General features: G+C 35.5%; 1 protein-coding gene across 1 annotated transcript in view; it reads left to right on the top strand.

The window, feature by feature from the left end:
* Nucleotides 1–19,856, top strand: part of PALS1 (protein associated with LIN7 1, MAGUK p55 family member) — a 51,262-nt gene that overhangs the window by 26,156 nt on the left and 5,250 nt on the right. The window contains exons 3-12 of the mRNA XM_083838803.1: nt 3,884–4,092; nt 10,479–10,556; nt 10,904–11,050; nt 11,671–11,832; nt 14,205–14,282; nt 15,167–15,350; nt 16,936–17,007; nt 17,439–17,510; nt 18,192–18,359; nt 19,092–19,294. Of these exons, the coding sequence (XP_083694929.1) occupies nt 3,884–4,092; nt 10,479–10,556; nt 10,904–11,050; nt 11,671–11,832; nt 14,205–14,282; nt 15,167–15,350; nt 16,936–17,007; nt 17,439–17,510; nt 18,192–18,359; nt 19,092–19,294 (1,373 nt within the window). The remainder of the gene's footprint in view (nt 1–3,883; nt 4,093–10,478; nt 10,557–10,903; nt 11,051–11,670; nt 11,833–14,204; nt 14,283–15,166; nt 15,351–16,935; nt 17,008–17,438; nt 17,511–18,191; nt 18,360–19,091; nt 19,295–19,856) is intronic.

Consider the following 19,856-nt stretch of genomic DNA (forward strand, 5'->3'; position numbering starts at 1 on the left):
AACAAACTGTAGAGTACTAATGGGTTCCCTTGGATGTCTCCATCATCTTAGGGTGGGGAAAACTGTGCAACTGCCACCGAATTTCACTATGTTTGATGAAGGACAGACCAGAATAAGCAATGAATAAACATGTTGTTTCATACAATAAAATGTTTCATACTTTGTTTGATTTTACTGAATTTCTGAACTATACTGCTTCTGATTCTTCTCATATTTCCACATTTGCTGTCCAAGTGAGCCTGAGTAGTCACTTGACAAATCTCTAACCTTTGTTAACAGAACCCCAAATAAAAATTGTCAGGTGCTAATGAATTACAAAGATGTTAAACTACTGTTATTGATTCATGTTTAAAAAAATGGATTTTAGCTTAGCTTTATTGTTAATCCATAACATCTGCACAAAATGTAGTGGTTTAAATAACAGCATTGACCCAATTGTCTGTGGTTTTAGTTTTGAAAATGTTTCATAAGTACTAATGTCTAATTTGGTATATCTTTGCCAAGCCTTTAATCTTTTCATCTTAAAAAAAAAAAAAAAAAGATTTTGTTTATAAAGACAAAATGGGACACTTAATTAAAACAATTTCAAAGGGCATGTTTGTTATCAAAACAAGATGTGATTTAGACAGCTGACCTAGTGGAAATACACTTCTGAACATCTAGAATGTGTGCACTTAAGTATTCAACTGGCTTGTTCACAGCAATGTAATTCTCTTAGATGCAGAAAATATTTTGTTCACTACTGTTTATTCTGCTAATTTAGTTAAATGAGTAACTGATGCTTCAAGTAAGTAAACCTTTTGTAACTACAATGAAAACTTTTTTGGAGGGGAGAACCTGCTCATTTTTTTATGCATTTGGCAAAGATTGCTTATAAATTGTTTTATAAATATAAACAAACTTTTAGAAATCGTTTTGGATAAAACAGTTTTCTTAGTCCTGCGATTCAACTAGATATGGAACGTTAGAGAGCTAGCACTAGCGTATCAGGTACTCTAAAGAGATCTATACAGAACTTAAGAATTAAGGTATTGGTAGTAATATATGATAAAGCCAACTTAATATCACTAAGTTTGTTCATTACTTTTTGTTTGAAGTGATAAACACAGCTATTTTCGTTTGCTCTTTTTCTAATCTAATGTGTTAAGCAGTGACCACGGGTCCTCCCCTGCAGTTGCGTATTTTTTCTCCGGCAGTCTTTTGATTAATAAGTATATTGCACAGTGCTCCATCGCATTCCAGCCATTTCATAGTCCACTGGAAAAAAAGACTGCAATGTTTCTTGCAAAAGAAGACTTTAGAAAAAAACAGTGGATTGTTAATTGGTCTGCGATTTAAAATGGACTCGTTCTGCAAAAGAACCTTGACTTGTCTGTGAGTAAATGCAGATGTTAGTCATTTACTGAACTTCTTTCTTCTAGACAACTCTTTCAGTAGCAAATGTCTAGAGAATGGAGTCTTGTTACCTGGCGTTTATTTAAAACAAAAACAAAACTACAAAAAAAAATGTATAATTTAGAATTCATAAACAGGGACCTAGGAAGAGTTAGGCGTGAGTAAAGCCAGATTTTCATGGGTTTTTGCATATGTTTTTACAATTAAACAAATTACTTAGGAAGTGATTTCTAGCTTAGCGGTAATAATTTCATTTTATGCATTTCAATCATTTTTTGTGATTCTTCTTGAATTATCTTGATGGGGGGCAGGGGTATTTGCTGTTCCTTGAAGGATCATCATTTGATATAGGGCTTTTACATCCAGCACAGATGAAGATTCAGTGTGGAGGGGAATTAGACGGGGAGGAGAGTACTCTGGTAGATTTGTAAGAAAGGGTGAGATAGAAGGCACCAGCAAAGTGCTGAAGAGGAGAATATGTAGAGGTATCTAGGAAGGGGCATTTTCTTATTACAGCTATACAGTAGATATCCATCATTCTACATTGATTTATATCTTATATGGAGTATGTATTACAGATCAGTGTGCATGTGTATTACCAACCTGTGTGCATATATGTCTGAGGATTCAAGCACATGCATACATAAGGGAAGTAGAGAATTCACAAATAATTGAATAAAATCATTTATGTGCATAAGGGGTGTTATAGAGAAGTTAGGTTCTCTAATGCCTCACTTCTTTGAACCTAGTAACAGTAACAACAGAATTTTGATGTGTGTTTAACTGAATAGGTATTAGTAGGAGCTTTATGTGCAACAACATCTGTTTTCCACTACACTTCTTTTTTTAAGGCTTGGAAATAATATACTTCCTCAGTCTCAGATAAACCGTTTGCTGAGATGCTTTGGTAGTTTTGCGTACTCTGCTAGGCAAGAAATGTGCCAGCATACCACATCCTATTTAGCAAATATTCTTGCCATCTAAATGTTCTTTAGTCTTCAAGTGGCTTTTCCCTGTGTGATGGGCAGTATATTTTGTATACAGTTCCCTAGTGAGAGGCTGGCCTTCTTAATTACTGTTCTGAGCTATACTGGATTTCACCTGTGGAATATCCTGCCCAGCCTGTATCTGAGCTTTCAGCGCAGCTTTTGTACTGCTCTTTGTTTCCTTGGTTGCTATAGGAAGAAGCCTATGACCTTTGGTGGGTAAGATATTTTTAACATGTGTGGAATGGTTTTGGGGTGTGTTTTTTTAATTGTCCTGCAGACAGTAAAATACTCTATTGGGAGTGTTTGTTTCCTTTCATTGTACAGAAGACTGACTTAACAAACTCAAAATTGAAAACATTTATTTAGGTATGCTATGCCTGAAATTAAAAACATTACACTTGGTTGATACGCATGTTTTACAAGGTTTTACAGATTTCATGTGCCCCTTGATCAGCCATTTTAAACTTGCACTCAAAGTTTAGCTTGAGTCTTGTGTTCAGTGTACTGATGAGTCTGAGGTTAAAAATAGGTAAAGGAAACGCCTTGGTAGAGTATTCATGTTAGTGATCCAAGTCTACTGTGATTTTTTTAAAAAAAAAAAGCAACCTAGCTAGTGTCCTGATAACATTCCTATTTTAATGTTATTTAATTAGCTCAGAATGAATAAATGAATATTGTGAAAACAAAAACAATTTTCAAGCTGGTTTTTTGTTACTAGTAAGGGAGGTTCACCTCAGTATCAGCTGATAGTTTTAGAATTTGGGATTTTCTTTGCTGTTGAGAAAGTTTGATTTTTTTACATAATTTGCGAGAAAGCATACATTATTTTCATACGCACAACACCCACTATATTTTGGTTTGCTGGAGGATGCGAATGATACAGACTTATAGTGCAAAAGACTTTCATGATTTTGATCATAGATTTTTTTTTTCCCTTTTTATTTTTCATACCTTGTTATTTTAAGCTGGTAAGACCAAGCATAACTTTATGCTTATAAATTGTTTATTTATTGTTTATTTATTTAATTGTATTAAGTAGTTTACTTATCAATCACTCATTTTATAAGTAAGCAATATATAATTTACATATACACACATGGGATGGTCTATTGAAATAACTCTTAGTACACAGTGAATCAAGATTAGTTCAGCAAAACAGTTGTTTTCATATTGCAGAATAGTCCCTCTTTCACATTTAGTTATACATGAGCTGCAGTTATTGGATCTTTTACATATCAGTGACTTCAGAGAATTTTTTAATATGGAATTAAAATTTAAACCATATATCAGCTTGTTTATATCTTATAGTGACTTGTGGTCCTTGTTTTGATTCTGATATGTTCTGCAAATAAACATCAGAGTGAACAATAGATAATATACGTTGTTGCTGATTTAAAATACTGAACAGCAAAACATTTTTGATAAAAATCTTAATACAAACATTACAACATTATCAGTCTGTTAACTTGTAACTTATTTTTATTTTATTTCCTACCTAGAAGTGGAAGAACTGTTAACTTCTCTTAAGCATATCCAGCACATTCTGGTAGACCCTCAGAGCCAAGAGGATATCTCTCTCATTTTACAGCTTGTTCAAAATACTGATTTTCAGAATGCATTTAAGATACACAATGCAGTTACAGTGCATATGAACAAAGCCAGCCCTCCATATCCTCTCATCTCCAATGCACAAGAACTAGCACAAGAGGTATGTACAGTATGCATCTCTGTGATACATATGTGAAACCTATAATCATAGCTGTTGTTGAAATATGTTCTTGGCAAGCTTGTCTGGGTTACTGAATGTTAAATATAAAATGGTTATAATAGTCACTGATTGCTATATCCAGTTTTTCTACATTTCCAAACAGTAACTAGAAAAATATTTTAGGGATAAGAACTCCCTTTTTTAGCATGGGTAGATAGATATGCAACAGAAAAGGTATTGCTTAAACATAGAAAAGAGAGCAATTATGAAAATGTAACTTTTTGCATTCATTATTCTTTATTCCAAGCATTCAGAAATTGAATTACAGTTCTGTTATTGTGACTTTCCTCCAAGTTGAGCCATGGTAAAGAGGCATCTCTGAAAATATGACTGTATGGGAAACAAGCATTCTGTTTTAAAGGGAGCAACAGATACCTTCATACTTAATTCCTATGTTTTGGTGGCTGCTGTGCTAGTCAGATTACATTTAATTTTGTCTGACAGATGACAAATCTTTTATAAGACCTGATATGTTTTTTAGAAATCATTGAAGTATACTTTTAGAAATTTAAGGTTTTTAACTTCAGTCTTTTTAGTGAGATCTTAACCATTTGAAATACTTTGAATACAGTTTCAGCCAACTGTTTTCTTTGAGTTTTATTCAGTTGAATACTGGTGATCAATACATGTATACGATAGCTTTATTATCAGTAGAAGTAATTTATGGAAAATTCATCAGATACGAAGTTGCTGAGAACAGAATGAGTTTTCACACAGGGCTGGATGTGACTAGACCCTCTGAGAGCGTGGCTGCTGGTTCACATTACCTCTATGCTCCATGGCCTGCTGCCTGATGGTATTGCAGGGCAGCGAGGCCGCACCTTGTGTGGACATACCTTTATTAACTTGAAGCTGGCTAGTATGAACGCACCACAGTATGAGTGCGGTGTAACAAGGTTGTATTCAGCAAAGCCAGATCCAGCGGCTGGGTAAATGCACCCAGTCAACCAAACTCACCTGCTGAAACCTGGCTCATGTGAGCCAGTATATAAGCATTTTCCAGTTGCTCAAAGGCTCCTCACTTCAATTTCAGCGTGGCAGTAACATGATTTTCCTAGTATCTGGTTTTCTTTGTCCAATTAGAAGCAAATTTTTCAACATCTCTTTACGCTGTCCTTTTTCTAGTTCTTAATCTTGCAAATAAAGAAAACGTAGCAAGCTTGGAGTTCTTTTGCAGAAGAAATTGCTAATTCTTGAGGGATGTCACTTAAATGGTCTCTAAAGGCACAGTGTGCTGATTAATTTGCAGCTCTGGATTTTCCTGTTTAGGTTTGTCAGTAAGATTGCACCAAAACCAAGTGGGAGTATTTTACCTATGAGCTTGCCTCTGGCTTATTAGTCTGCCTCTAGGCTGCTACAAGATGCTCACTAGGCTTCTTCAGTGTCTGCGAACCTGAAGGAACCTTTTAAGTTAACTTCCATTTGTAAACTACTTCCCCAAACACACACTTTATCCAGACCTAGTTTGTGTTTTTACTCAGATGCACGTCAGTTTTTGAATCTCCACTTATATATATGAAGTTACAGATTTATCTCTTAGGAAATCTGGTTGGGTCATCATCCCATTGCCACCCCCCAGTGGATATGAAGGTGCTTAATGGATGTTTCCAAGAAGAGTCAATGCTTTCCAACTCTAAATTACTCTTGCAAGCCACGATCTTCTGTTGACTAGCAAAGCTTTATTAGTGTAGGAAAACTATAGGTCTGTTTTCAAACTTTCATATTCTTCCCTGCTATCTTCTCTATCCCTCACTTTCTTAACACATTCCTCTGTTTTTTCAGGTAGTTTCATAAATCCTAAGATCAGAAGATAGTGCAAAGCCAACTCTGTTTGTCTTAGCAGTAATACAAAAAGAAATTTAAGCATAAAGAAAATATTTAATCCAATGAATTCTGTCATCACCCGGAAGAATATTACATGAAAGGCAAACATATTCCTGCTCTCATTTTGATATTTCATCTCCCATCCCTGTCTTGCTCCAGCCTTGAAATTCCTGAAGAGGCAATATATTGCATATGTCTGTTCCCATTTTCTGATGTAATTTAGATTCAGCTTCTTGCATATTTAAGTGACTTATATTTTGCAATATGTTAAGTAGGATCCTGAAGTGATTAAGCTGGAAATTCAGGACAAATATTTCTGTGACTAACAAAAGTGTCTCAAGAGGAAGACCTTAAGGCCTCCATTCGCATTATTCTGTATTTTCTAGTCTTGTCTGAACAGAAGAGACAGACTCATTTTTCAGATCTCTTACTCCTTTTGGAAAGGCCTCTTTTATGGCCTGTGAAGGTCTCTGTTAACAAGGAAGATTATTTCTGCTTCAGAAAAGGTTATTCTCCACCTCCCATCCCAATCAAAGTCAAAGTCTCTGGCTTGCGTGCCCAGTTTTTTGCTTGTAGTGTGGCTTGTTTGTGCCTTTACCCCTAAACACAAGCATGGGAAGCTCCCCCGGAAAGCAGTTTTCATCTTTCTAGAGCTTTGCCTACTTCAGGGCGTTTTTAAAGACACTTGCAAAAGCCTGAACAACAAGATACTGATAACATCTGACAATACAAGACATTACAAGAAAGAAAAATAGCATATACATGCATAACATTATGTTAATGTGCATATTTTAGAGTACAGGTCATCAGTGACAGTACACAACCCTGAAACAGTTTTGTAGCGCATGTCCCAGTTTAAAGCTACAAACATCTATTTTGTTGGAGGCTTTATGGTGTGGAAGAGAACCTGTTCTAGAGTTCATGCATCTGCAGCCCTAACACAAAAAGTTCGCAACACAACTTCATATTGCAACAGAAATTTTCTTCCTCCCTTAAAAGAAAAAAAGGTAAAGATTCATATTAAACAAATTTCCAAAGGTGGAGTTTGGGGGACATTTTCATTTGCCACACTGAACTTTGATTCAAAAATCTGTTTTCATTTACTCTTTAAATGATTATTTGCTTTTATAAAACAATGTGTGTGAACATGTTGTGAAAACTTTTTAGCTTTCAGTTTTTTTGTTAACCATTAGCAATACATTAGAGGGGAATGGTGCACTTTTGTTTTCTCATCTTCTGTAGGGAATTCTTAAAGTTACTAGTATACTTCTACTTAAGTTTTCTAACTGATTCTGGTAATCAGGCACGAACAACTCAAGATTTTTCTTTACTCTTTATTTTCAAGAAACTTTTATTGAATTTAAAAGGTGGAATGGAGCATTTAGGCTTAAGGAATTTATTTTAGAGAGCTAATCTCTGTAAATGTGTAGTCTGCCTCTTAAAAATAGCCATTAAATATCAAGTGTAATTAAGTTGATTTTTAATCCATTTAAACTTGACCAAAATGGGGGCAAGGATTATGGGAATATGATTTGAATCTTGACCTTGTAAGAATATTTGATTTGGCATTCAAGAGAGTGTGTAATTTGTGGCTTGTAACACCGCATATCAGATACCTTGAAGGCGTTCTTGCTATTAAATATACTTAATAGAGTCGATTTATATAAGCTATATTTTTAAATACTTAATACTATTCACTTCAGCAAGTGTAGCTAATTAAAATAGATCAGTACTTCTCAGAGGATGCACTGAAAGCTTGTAACTTTTGGTATTAATGCATTAGTGTATGGATGGTACATACATAGCTGCTGACAGTCCTGCATGTTAGAGGTAACTGCAACATGGTTTTGCAGGTGTGGTTATATTCTAAATGGTCAATATCACTCCAGTGTGCCTCCAAATTGCGGCTTTTGTAATGAAACCACTTTAATAGCTTTTTTCTTTTTTAGGGCTGCTTGAGCTGAAGTTAAAGTAATTAACAATAAAAACAAGACCGAATAGTTAAGAAGTTAAGAAAATACTGTTATTGCCATGTGTTTAATGGATTGCTTATGCTATCTGTAGGGTCACTTCTAGAAAGTCAGCACAGATTCATACTTCTTCATCTGATAAAACATGGGATTTTTTTTATCATGAATAACAAAGCAATACTGGTGTAGTAAGTGTTGTACATATCTGACTGAAAATTTCCTAGTGCTTCAACGTTGACATTAAATTATTACATAATAAATTTATCTTTCTATTAGAAAAGGGGGGAGGTAAGGAAGGAGGAGCTATTGGAGTATTTGAATAATGTAATTATTCAAAGCAAAAGTTCAGTTGGTTGGGCTAAGTTGCAAGGCATGTCAAAATAAAGACGGATGGGAGATGTTCTTCCTGGCATTTTGTTCATAAAAATCCTGCTTTTTCTGGTTTTGTCTGGAAAACTGCAGTAGGAAGATAACAGGAGGGGGGAGCTAAACATATAAATGCCTTACTGTAATTGTTTGTTTGCCCTTATTTCAAGGACATTTCATCTGTGCATCATGTTGCAACTAGGAAAATGTTACCCTAAATAATGTATATTTTTGGTAGCTCTTACACAAAATATTTTATTTCTTGTACAAATTCACGAAGACTTACAAATTCACTTTTGAGAAATGTCATATTACAGACATATGTAGTACATCTTTTCCTCTGGCATCTGGCCACACATTCAGAATGTTGTCTTGCTTGCAGGACTTAAATTTCTTTCTGAAAGGGTTTTTCTAGTTTTTAAAAACAAACAAACAAAAAAACCTCAAAGATTGGATAAGTAAGGCTTTAAAACTTCTTCTAGCTTTTCAAAGACAAGAGATGAAAGACCATTGAATGTTAGAGACCTTAAAGAAATCTCTGAGAAATTGTCTTGTGTAAAAGAGTCTCTTCTTTCAACAGAGAGGAAAAGTTTCTGATTCCATTAGTGAAATATATGACATCCCAAAATTCAGACTAAGCTTCCTGGCAGCTGCAGAGATATAATTGAGGTCAGGTCTATATGCAGCTGAATTCTTTCTTTTCTCTAGAATTTTGAAGAGACTAGTTGTAGGGTTTTTTTCCCAAAAAAAAAAAAGGGGGGGGTGGGGGAGGGGCTGCAAAAAAAAAAAAAGACAAGAAGTCTGATTTCTTGTTTGACTTTTCTAAGTTATACTAGGTTTGTTTACCATAAGGCGTATTCTAGAGATGTCAGAAGGAAAGCTGCTGGAGGCTGTGCCAGGTTTATTGCTAAGCTGAGGAACTTGTTCCAGATGGTGGTGTTTTGTTGGCAACGTGAAGATCTTGCTCCATGGAACGATTCATTTAGTTGCTGTTGCTAGACTTTGAAAGTTGTCTTTACTGTTTTCAGTTCCATTATCTGGTAGCATCCACGAGAGTTGTTAGCATTTCTGCAGGTAATTGCTCACAGAATAAAGGCTCTTTAGACATTGTTAGTTCAAAAAAAGTTTAGTTATTTTCACTTTGTAAATTGTGTTTTCTGAATTATATTACTTTTTTTCATTCTTAAGAGTAAAAAGCTCTTGGGGAAAAGAATGTTTTCCACCTCACAGAAAGTTGCTGTTATGATATTTGTAATCTGCTCTTGATGCCTCCAGATTTGTTAGTGCTTCTGGACTGGCGTGTTTTTGATGCAGACTAAAAGCCTGAAGATAATGGCTATGGAAAGTATCTTCTTCAGCCTTGCCTTCAGATACAGGGAATGTCCCTGCGCTTGGCTTTCTCTTGAAGCATACAGGGAGGGATTCCTTGCCAGAAATGATGGCAAGGCCTCTTGAACTGAATGAGAATGCGAACCTTTTTTGGCAACAAAAGCTGCTTGAGCAAAAACAGTCCTTGTGTTAATGTGCATTATGTTATTTCCCTGGCAAAAATCACTCAAGAAACCTGGTTTATTGGGATTTATTGGTATTTTAAGTTTTGACTCTTACGCTTTCTGAGGCAGGGGCTCCGGTAAGTGTTGCAAAACCTGTTTTGGAATAAAACCTGTTTTGGAATCTTCGGTCTTGCTGCTACTCAAAATATTGGGCAGAAATAAACCATCTGCTTTTAAGGAAAAGGAAGTGTAGTCACGTTAGTGAGAAATTAGTCCATTTTAAAAGACCTAGCATATTCACATAGTAGAATTCATGGTGGCTGATTGTACTATTAGGTTCCTTTCTGGAATTTAACTTTTTTTGTGTACGTCTTCTGTGGTAGCTGAGCTCATTGTTAGTTTCTATTGACAAATCTGTGTCATGTACTGGATACCAGCTTACGTTCAATAGATAATTACCGAAGCAAGACGTGCTGGAGTAGTCCTGTGGTCTCGTCATGTTTTTCTAACGTGTAACAGACTAGGCTTAGTGAGTCAGTGTAACAATTATGTGCACATATTTTACTTGTAGTAAAACAAATAATTGCAACTATTTTTTTTGCTTGAGTTAGAGGAGGGAGGATTGATAAATCACTGGGTAGAGTAAGAGCTTTACTACTTGATTTCTTTTTAGGTACAGAGTGTTTTGAAACCCAGTCACCACAAGGATGGGCAGGAGCTTAATGCTTTGCTGAATGCCCCTCACATGCAGGTAAGACAAAATGGGGCGTCTAATCTGTAGGATGTATTTCCTGATGCTGGTTTGAGCATCAGCACCAATGTCTGGGTTTTTTTTAGGAAGGAGATGCCATAAGTATAGTCACAACGTTGTGTTCGAAATAGTCATTGTAGTGTTTTCCAGATTAAAAGGAACATTTTGCCAAGTGTATAGCAGTAGGCACTACATAGCTGTGTTAAATCTTTCATTACTTTAGTCAGTTTGCGATATTCTGTAATTACAAAGACTTTTCAAATTGTGTAATTTTGATGATTTTTTGCTATTTTGTATACATACAAAATGTGAAATTTTCTCTAACAAATAGTTTTCTTTAACACTAGGCACTTCTACTGGCTCATGATAAGGTTGCAGAACAAGAAATGCAACCAGAGGCTGTGACAGATGAAAAAATTTATGAGAATGTTGGCACATATGGAGGGGAGACGGTTAAAATAGTTCGTATTGAGAAAGCGCGAGATATTCCATTGGTAAGTGTTGGTACTCACTCAATTACATGTAAAGCAGGTAAGCTTTTATGTCCTTCACAAATTGCTATGAAAGTTTGAAAACTGGGATGTGGAAGTTATGTTTAGCTTCTAACTCTCATCATCCACCACCCACCTTAATGAGAAATGGTCACAGATGATAAACTCGTGTGCATTTTTTTTATAGCGGTAGACATGTTACAATTTAGAGTCTAGACAGCTTCTGTCAACCTGAATTTCGACTTTGACAGAAGTCACTATCCCAGGCTTTGTTTCAGGAGAGCTAATATCCTTGAGCCAGCTATGGAAGGTTGTTTTTGATGCATTTTTTAGGCAAACCTCATCTTCTGTGTTGTATCTTTCAAATAAGTGTTTGGTTTCCCTAGGAAAGCTTTTAAAATGATTATGAATCTTATGCTGTAGAGCAGTTCAGTTCTTTAATCAGTGCCACTTAAAGAAATGAATGTTTTTTTTCTAAACTCAAGCATTGGTTATATGCATCCAAGCTGTTAATTGCATTCTCTTTCAGTCTAAAATGTTCTTCCACTGGCTTGAAATACATACAATAGATGGCTTTGAGTTTCATATTTTTAATAAATACAGAATTTGTTACTACTACACAGGGTGCTACTGTTCGTAATGAAATGGATTCTGTCATCATCAGTCGAATAGTCAAAGGAGGTGCTGCAGAGAAGAGTGGGCTGTTACATGAAGGGGATGAAGTTTTGGAGATTAATGGCATTGAGATTCGTGGAAAAGATGTTAATGAAGTTTTTGATTTACTGGTGAGTTGGACACTTACTGTTTTCTTGTTTTCACTTCTTGAGCAAAAAGTACTCATAAGACTGAAGCCTGTTGGGTCTGCTTGTCATTTGCATTTTCATATTTAATATTAGAGGTATTTTCATTCTGGTGGCTAGTGTTCACATGTAAAAGGCTATTTCAAGCTTTCTTTCTCATGGTATGTGTGATATTACTGACTATGATGGCAGTCAAATGCAAAAATGAATGTGAAAGATGTGAAAAGAGTCAAATGTGAGTCAAGCTGTCATCTTTAGACTTGCTTTTAATGACGTCTAAGAACTTTGCTTACGTATGAAAAGCCATGATTTTTTCCATCTTCATCTCTGGCTTAGTCCACAATTAATATATGTGCCTGCATGACTGTGGTCGTGTCAGGCTGAGATGGAGTTCATCTTCATAGCAGATGTATGGTGTTGTGGGTTTAGACTGTAACACCAATGTTTCAGCTGTTGCTGAATAGTGCTTGCCTACTCTGTCCCCACTCATGAGTATGCTTGGGATGAGCAAGAGGTTGGGAGGGGACACAGTTGGGACAGATGTCCTGAATTGACCAGAATGGTATTTCATACTATGTAATGTCATGCTCAGCAAAAAAAATGGGCAGTGAGTGATTACCTCTGCATCACTTTTTTTAACATTCACTTATTAAACTGTTCTTATCTCAACCCAAGAGGTTTTTCTTGATTTTAGTCTCCTGATTCTCTCCCCAGTGTGCCTTGGGGAGGGGAGGGAGTAAGCAGTTGGCGGAGGGGGGCTCATACTTACTGGCCAGGCTTAACCAACCACAAATTGTTTCACATGGGACTTTCACATGACCAGACTTCTTACTCCTTTCCTCCTGATAAAAACTTTGTCTAGTGGTTTACCAAGATAGGTATTTTTCTGTTTGTTACGCATTTAACATTCATGACAAAGCTATACATCAGTTCAAAAGCTGCAATGCAAAATAGGCAGAAAATCCATCAGAATCTAGTAAATGTAGAAACATTCTCTCTAAGGACCTGCAAGGTAGGATGCTAACAACTGGGAATTATACGTATTTCCTTTTGTCCAATACTGCTCTCATGCTCTTCCGTGTCATCTGCTATTGATCCAGATCCGAGATTGGACAATGTTTTGAATGTGCTTAACAGATAATTCAACTCTGGCAGTTCAGTTCTCTGCAGAGATCTTGTTCTGCACTTGAACAGGTCCTGCAAATGAGAGTTCCAGAATAAAACTTAAAGCCATAAAACGTAAGAGCAATTGGTTAAAAAAATAAAATCTTAGCTTAAGAAACTAATTTTTAAGCTTTATAATTATTTGTTGTCTTTTTTATTTTGTAATGCAAAGTTGAAGTTTCAAAAAGCTTCGTTCCCCAAGTTGTACATAACAAGCACAGGAGAAGGAAATTACTTTCCTTCTAATTCTTGCCTCACCCCTTGCAACTAAAATGGTAATGAACTGGTGCATGACTTCAGTAAAGACTATTCATGCTATCGCTGGGAAATTCTGCACATTCCTCAAGCTGTGCATACTGACTAAAAATGGTGGATTTCCCTTTCCTGAAGCCTAATCATGTTATGCTCAGTTATGTTTACTTTATTTAAGCCCTAGGTCTGAATATTTTGTGATATATGTATACGCTTTAGTTTTATGAACGTCAATCATTGTGGTTCATGGAATGATGTATAGAAAGTGAGACACATAGACCTCTTCAGGGGTTGGCACTTGCATTTTATCTGGATGTTCATTACTTGTGCAAAATCACTCTGAGAACAACAGTATGCAAACTACTAAGAGTTCTTTAAAGACAGGATGTATTAAATTCTACTTTCTTTGTAGATACTGGCTATATCAATATTAGATACTTTACAGAAGCAGGAGTTGAGTGTGCTAATTAAATTTTTAAAAAGTGTTCTGTATCCTTTGGTAATTTTAACAACATAAAAGCGTAGTGGTAATGTTTAGATTTGAAAATGCTGTTCCATTTAAGCAATCTTAGGATCATCTTCTACATATTTTTTTCCTGACAGCTTAGATAATGTTTTCAAATAGAACAAGAGAATATAATTCTTGGTAATCCATTTCTCTCAAGTCTTTGAGTGTTACAGGTGTTCCATTTCAAATAAAAATATTTTATGCATGAACTGGAACTCCAGGCTTTTTAAATCTGAATTGGCTTTCTAGTCTGTTGCTTAGTCACTGCATCTTTATCTGTACTGTATTTTTAAAATCAGAGATAAATGATGTGCTTTCAGGAACTGCTGTTTTTTGAATTTTTGAAACATTTCCTAAAATGCTATTTATTAAAATTCTTAAATCTTAAGGCAGATTTTCATACTGTATGTTAAGAATCTATTTTTCATCTCAGGCTGACATGCATGGCACTCTGACCTTCGTATTGATTCCCAGTCAACAGAGCAAGCCACCTCCTGCGAAGGAGACAGTTGTAAGTAGTTTTACGTAAGTTCTTGACCTTGATACATACCCTGTTTTTCCAGTAGTCCTAAGAAAGTTGTTCTGTAGGTCATTTACATTGTAGGAAAAAAAAAACACAGTTGTTTTAATTGTTTAATCATTACCAGACTAACGCCTGAATTAACTATTGAAAATTGACAGTGATAAGCTGAAGCATACAGTGTATTTTTAACTCTGTTTTTAAAATAGTAAGAAATTATAAAAGTGGCACCACTTATGCTTCTGAAATTCTATTTGGAAGTTCTTAGTTTCTCTCTGTATCAATTGGATACTCTAATTTTGTAATTTTTACTGTAATTTGCAAGTATCTTTTGGGAGAAACAAATAGTATACTGGGAACTTTGCTCAATATCTTTTTCTCTGACATACTTTTCTTAAGATAGCTTCAACAGTTGGAAGAAAGAAGGCATGGATTTCTATCAAAGCCAAAAAAACCACTTTGGTGGCAAAGTAAAGTATTTTTAAAGTAAAACTTCATCTAAAACACAGAAAATGGTTTTTAATCTCTGTGTTTGTTATTTAAAAACAAGTCGGAATATCTGTGATTCTTTTAGAGTGCAAAGGCCATAAATTGGTAGTTCATTTTTTTTACCCCTAACGTGGCGAAGAAGTTTTGTAGACTTTAGAATTAACAAGATTTAAGTTCACGCTTTCATCTCTAAACTATCACAGCTGTCTTTTCCATTGCTAACATAGATTCCATTCCAGTATCTCGTATATGCACCAGATAAAATGTCCATTCTAAAGGATTTTGGAGTTTTTATATATCAGGCCTCCACTGCAATCACAGAAAATGGGGATGTAACTTTTCAGAAGTCACAGATTTTTCTTGTTTTTACATTTGATCTTCCACAGATACATGTGAAAGCACATTTTGACTATGATCCTTCTGATGACCCTTACGTCCCCTGCCGAGAGTTAGGCCTGTCTTTTCAAAAAGGAGATATACTCCATGTGATCAGCCAAGAAGATCCAAACTGGTGGCAGGCTTACAGAGATGGAGATGAAGATAACCAACCACTGGCAGGCCTTATTCCTGGTAAATTAAGCTCTAGAAAAGCCTTGACAGGCTGTTCCCATAGCTGTAGGGGACAATATTCTGGTTTTCAAAGACTCATATACCCTAAAATATCCACTTCCTTAAACATCTGTGACTTTGAACTTTTTGCAGCAGAGCCCACTGTTGGTTATGTAATATTTAAAAGATTGACCTTTTAGAAGTATCTCTGTGTATAGATGTTAAACATAGAGTAAAACCACCACTTCCACTGCAGTTCATCTTTCCTTATTCTTTCACCCTGGGGACTCTGTGGATGCAGAGTTCCCTCTGCTGGCTACAGCAGAAAACTTAGACTTCAACCTGCTCATTAACTCTGGAGATGAGAGCAGCTGTTAGGTTTCTCATTATTTCAAGCTTGAAAAATAAATGTTTTCACTTAGCAAAGAGCTTCAGTTACTTGCAACAGTTATGCTTCTTTTCTAACTGCCGGAGGCCTTTGAATAATTGAGGTTTCAGAAATTGAAGTCATCATATTTCAATACAAAAATTATATGTGCTGCTAGTCCATTACAGATGTGCTGATCTGTTAAACAGTGAACAAAAAACTTTTCAAATTCCATTGGGTAGCCCTGTTATTTTATGATGTTCGAGTGAGATGACAGGAACACTGATTTTAAATATAGCCTAATGTTTTTCAAGCTGAAATTCAAAAAAAAAAAATCTAGTATAAATAGAACACACATAACAACAACAACAAAAATTAGAAAACTATATCATCATAGTGGGGAAATGTAGTCTTTCTTGTTTTTTCAATTCTCAGGCAAAACTATCCAGAATTGTACAAGTGGTCTGCACCTCTTCCTTGATGCATGTGTTTTGGCAGCAATAAATGGGTTTCTCAGCAACTTTAACCTCCATAAGTCTCTGGGAATTCTTTTGAAAGGGTCAATCCTATCTAAAATCCAGAGAAATTTTGGACGCTGTGGGAGGGAAATCAGCTTGTTCCTTAGTTCCCACTCGCTACTAACATAGCATTGTTGCATTCCTGAAGGAAGTGATAGACAAGCTATATGAAAATTCTGAGAAAATACACAAATGCATTTGATGATAATACTAGGTATGTAGCTTGACAGCAAACATGGGCTTTAAAAATAATGCTTATTAAAAAAGCACCTCATGAATGCTACAAAACATGCTCAAAAAAAACCCCTGAAATTTTACTGTAAAAGTCACCTGAAATGGGTAATGCCATCAAGACAACAGACACATTTGCATAAATATGAGGAGAATCACTTCCAAATGCTGTCGGTTTTAAAGGGTGTTTATAATGTACATGTTCCATGCAGATTTATTGTGGTCTTGATTTTGATTCAGCTTGACTTTTTTTCTTTTTAAGATTCATTCTATTAGGGTAAGATAATTTTACATCTGTGAAAAGCATAATTTCCCCATTGGGTTTCTCTTTTATATGACATACTTCACTAGAAGCGTCAGGGATATAAAAGCTTAGGAAAAAGTAAAATGAGGAAGTCATTAGAAGAATGTATGGAAATATATACACACAGCTATACATGGAAATGTTTTTCAAATGTTAACTGCTTTTATCTTTTTTAAATGCTTTAAGGAAAAAGTTTTCAGCAACAAAGAGAAGCAATGAAGCAAACTATAGAAGAAGACAAGGAGCCAGAAAAATCAGGTTAGACACATGCTTTCCAAGGGGGGGGGGGAAATCTAAGTAATAGCGGTGCTAATTACTATTACCTGGAACCTTGTCAGTGTAGAGTTACAGAAAATTCTCCTTTTTTATAATACAGAAGTAGTGATTCTTTGAAATACTTGATGTAAATGAAAGCCTAAATTTAGTGATACAAATCTCATTATTTTATCATAATTATGGGCAATGTAATTAGGTTAACGTGGAAGAATTTGGAATGCCTCTTTTCTTAAATAATTGTATTTACCAAGTCTCAGTTGAAGTCCTTGCTATGCAGCATTTGCTTCATATGCCCTACTGTTGTAATGAATCGAAAAACATTGTGTTTTCAAAACTGCAGATCCGGATAGTGGGTGGGATGGGAAGCTTTTTACTGCATGGGTGTGTGATTGTGATGATTTTATTTTGGTTAGGAAAACTCTGGTGTGCAAAGAAAAACAAAAAGAAACGGAAAAAGGTTTTATACAATGCAAATAAAAATGATGGTAAGTAACCTCTTTTATACAGCGTGCATTTAAAAGCAACTATAGAAGATTCTACAAATAGCCTTGTAAAAAGAATGCTTAAATCCAGGCAGTTAGAAATACTGCCTGATGGTGTTCTGTGTGGTAGCAGTAATATGGTTTGTAATAGCATTTAGTGAAAGATACAAAAGAGGTGGTGGGATTAGTAGAGTCATTTAGTGTCTTTAGAAAAGATGAGATAAAACAGCTTTTTAGGCATGGAAGCACTCATAATCTTACAATGGTGAGCCACTTTATTATGGTTTTGTAATATGTCACTATGTATAGTGAAGTTTAGTAAATGGAAACTTTGTCCAGAGTGAGTTGTGTAGGCTACTTATACTATATTTTTATAAAAGTACTTTGGGATTGGGATGATGATTTTTGTTGTTGGGCATAGTGTTATTCTTGTACCAGAAACTTGTTTCTTGGCAAGAAAGCTGTTTACTTAGTTTATATGACTGCTTATGTCATTAGGAAGTGGAAACACCCTTTCTTTCCCCAGAAGGGGAAAAAGAATGACTTGGTTTACTGGACCAGTCATAATCTTCCGGGTTTTATAGGGGAGCTTCCTGAAATTTTGTACGGCATGACAGGTGCTACATGCAACTAGCAATAAGAGATAATTAAATGCTGTCACTTTTGTTTTGTTTTTCTGTCAAGATTATGATAACGAAGAAATTTTGACCTATGAGGAAATGTCACTGTATCATCAACCAGCAAATAGGAAACGGCCTATTGTTTTGATCGGTCCTCAGAACTGTGGTCAAAATGAATTGCGGCAGAGACTTATGAATAATGAAGTGGACCGCTTTGCCTCTGCAGTTCCCCGTAAGTTTGATGGGCAGATATGATTGCTTATTCTAAACGCTGTCTATAGTCAAATCTTGGGATAAGAATTGTAATTAGGAGTTTGGGGTTTTTGAGTCAGCTCTTGAATAAAGGACAAGTTATGTCATGTGTGGCAAAAAGTGGCTTTGGAAAGTCAATGCAAATCCAATGTCTCAATGTAATGCTTCTATAACACTATGACACATGCATATATTTCAGTTTGGATAAAGTTGGAATGAGTTACGGAAGTTTGACAGATGCGCCAGTTTCTTTTTTAAAGAACTTTTGAACTAGCCATCCTGCTTAATTTTAAATTTAGGTGTCCTCAGTGTCTTTCCAAGCTACTTATATTCTACTGAATTTTTTATCTTTAATGTCTTCTGTACCTGAAATTAGGTTTATAAACAGCTTAACATTATAATGTGTTATAAACAACCAACAGTTCTTTCCATGTCCAGAATGCTGCCACACAGGTGAAATGATGCCTTACATAATTGACTGTTTATTTCCTAGATGAATATAAGAAGACATCTAAATGTATGTTCAGCCTTTGACAGTTTAATCTCTCCAGGGATATTTATTACATAAAATAAAATACCTGTATTTCTTGGATGTTTCAAATGCCTTCTTTGCTTGATAGTAATACTTCTTCTAACAGAAATATTGATTTCTCCCCTTCAGTTCTACAGGTATATAACTGTCTCAGTTTATTTTTTGTTACTTTTGTTGTAGATACCACTCGGAGCAGGCGGGAGACTGAAGTAGCTGGCAGAGATTACCATTTCATTTCCCGACAAGCATTTGAGAATGACATAGCTGCAGGGAAGTTTATTGAATATGGAGAATTTGAAAAGAACCTCTATGGTACCAGCATAGACTCAGTGCGGCAAGTAATCAACTCTGGCAAGATATGCCTTTTAAATCTTCATACCCAGGTATAGCAAAAGCTGTTGTCTGTTGTGCTTTAATTCTAGAAGCTACTATGAAAATCTAAAAGCTATAGTAGGTTTGTGTAGCCTTAGTCTGTTCAAGGTCTATTTCCATGTTTATTCCAAGTTTTTTTCAGTGATGTTTAGTTGACTCTATTTAGTGTGCTGTGTATATTTTCAAACAAGGAACAAGAAGGTTACATTCATAACATCTTCTGTACCTGTGCTGAAGTTAAAAGGGACCTTGGTTTCTAGATATTTCTCACCAAATATCTCAATTGAAAAATTAACTAAGATAAGATTTGTCTCTAACTGTTGCAATTACTCTGGGAGCTCTGAGGTTTTTGAAGACAAAGTTGTTTGTGATTATATTTGGAAACAGCATTTGGGGAATGTGTTTATGCAGTCCTATAGGAGGCAGGGTTAAAGTACATCAAAACAACAAAATTGAACAGCTCTTTAATTATGACCTTTTGATTATAGAGAAAGAAGAGACAAACTATGCATGCAGACCTCAACTTTGAAATTTAGGCAAATGTAGGAGGCAAAGTCACGGAACACAGCTGAT

The sequence above is a fragment of the Anser anser genome (assembly GCF_964211835.1).
Source record: "Anser anser genome assembly, chromosome: 5".
Classification (NCBI taxonomy): Eukaryota; Metazoa; Chordata; class Aves; order Anseriformes; family Anatidae; genus Anser; species Anser anser.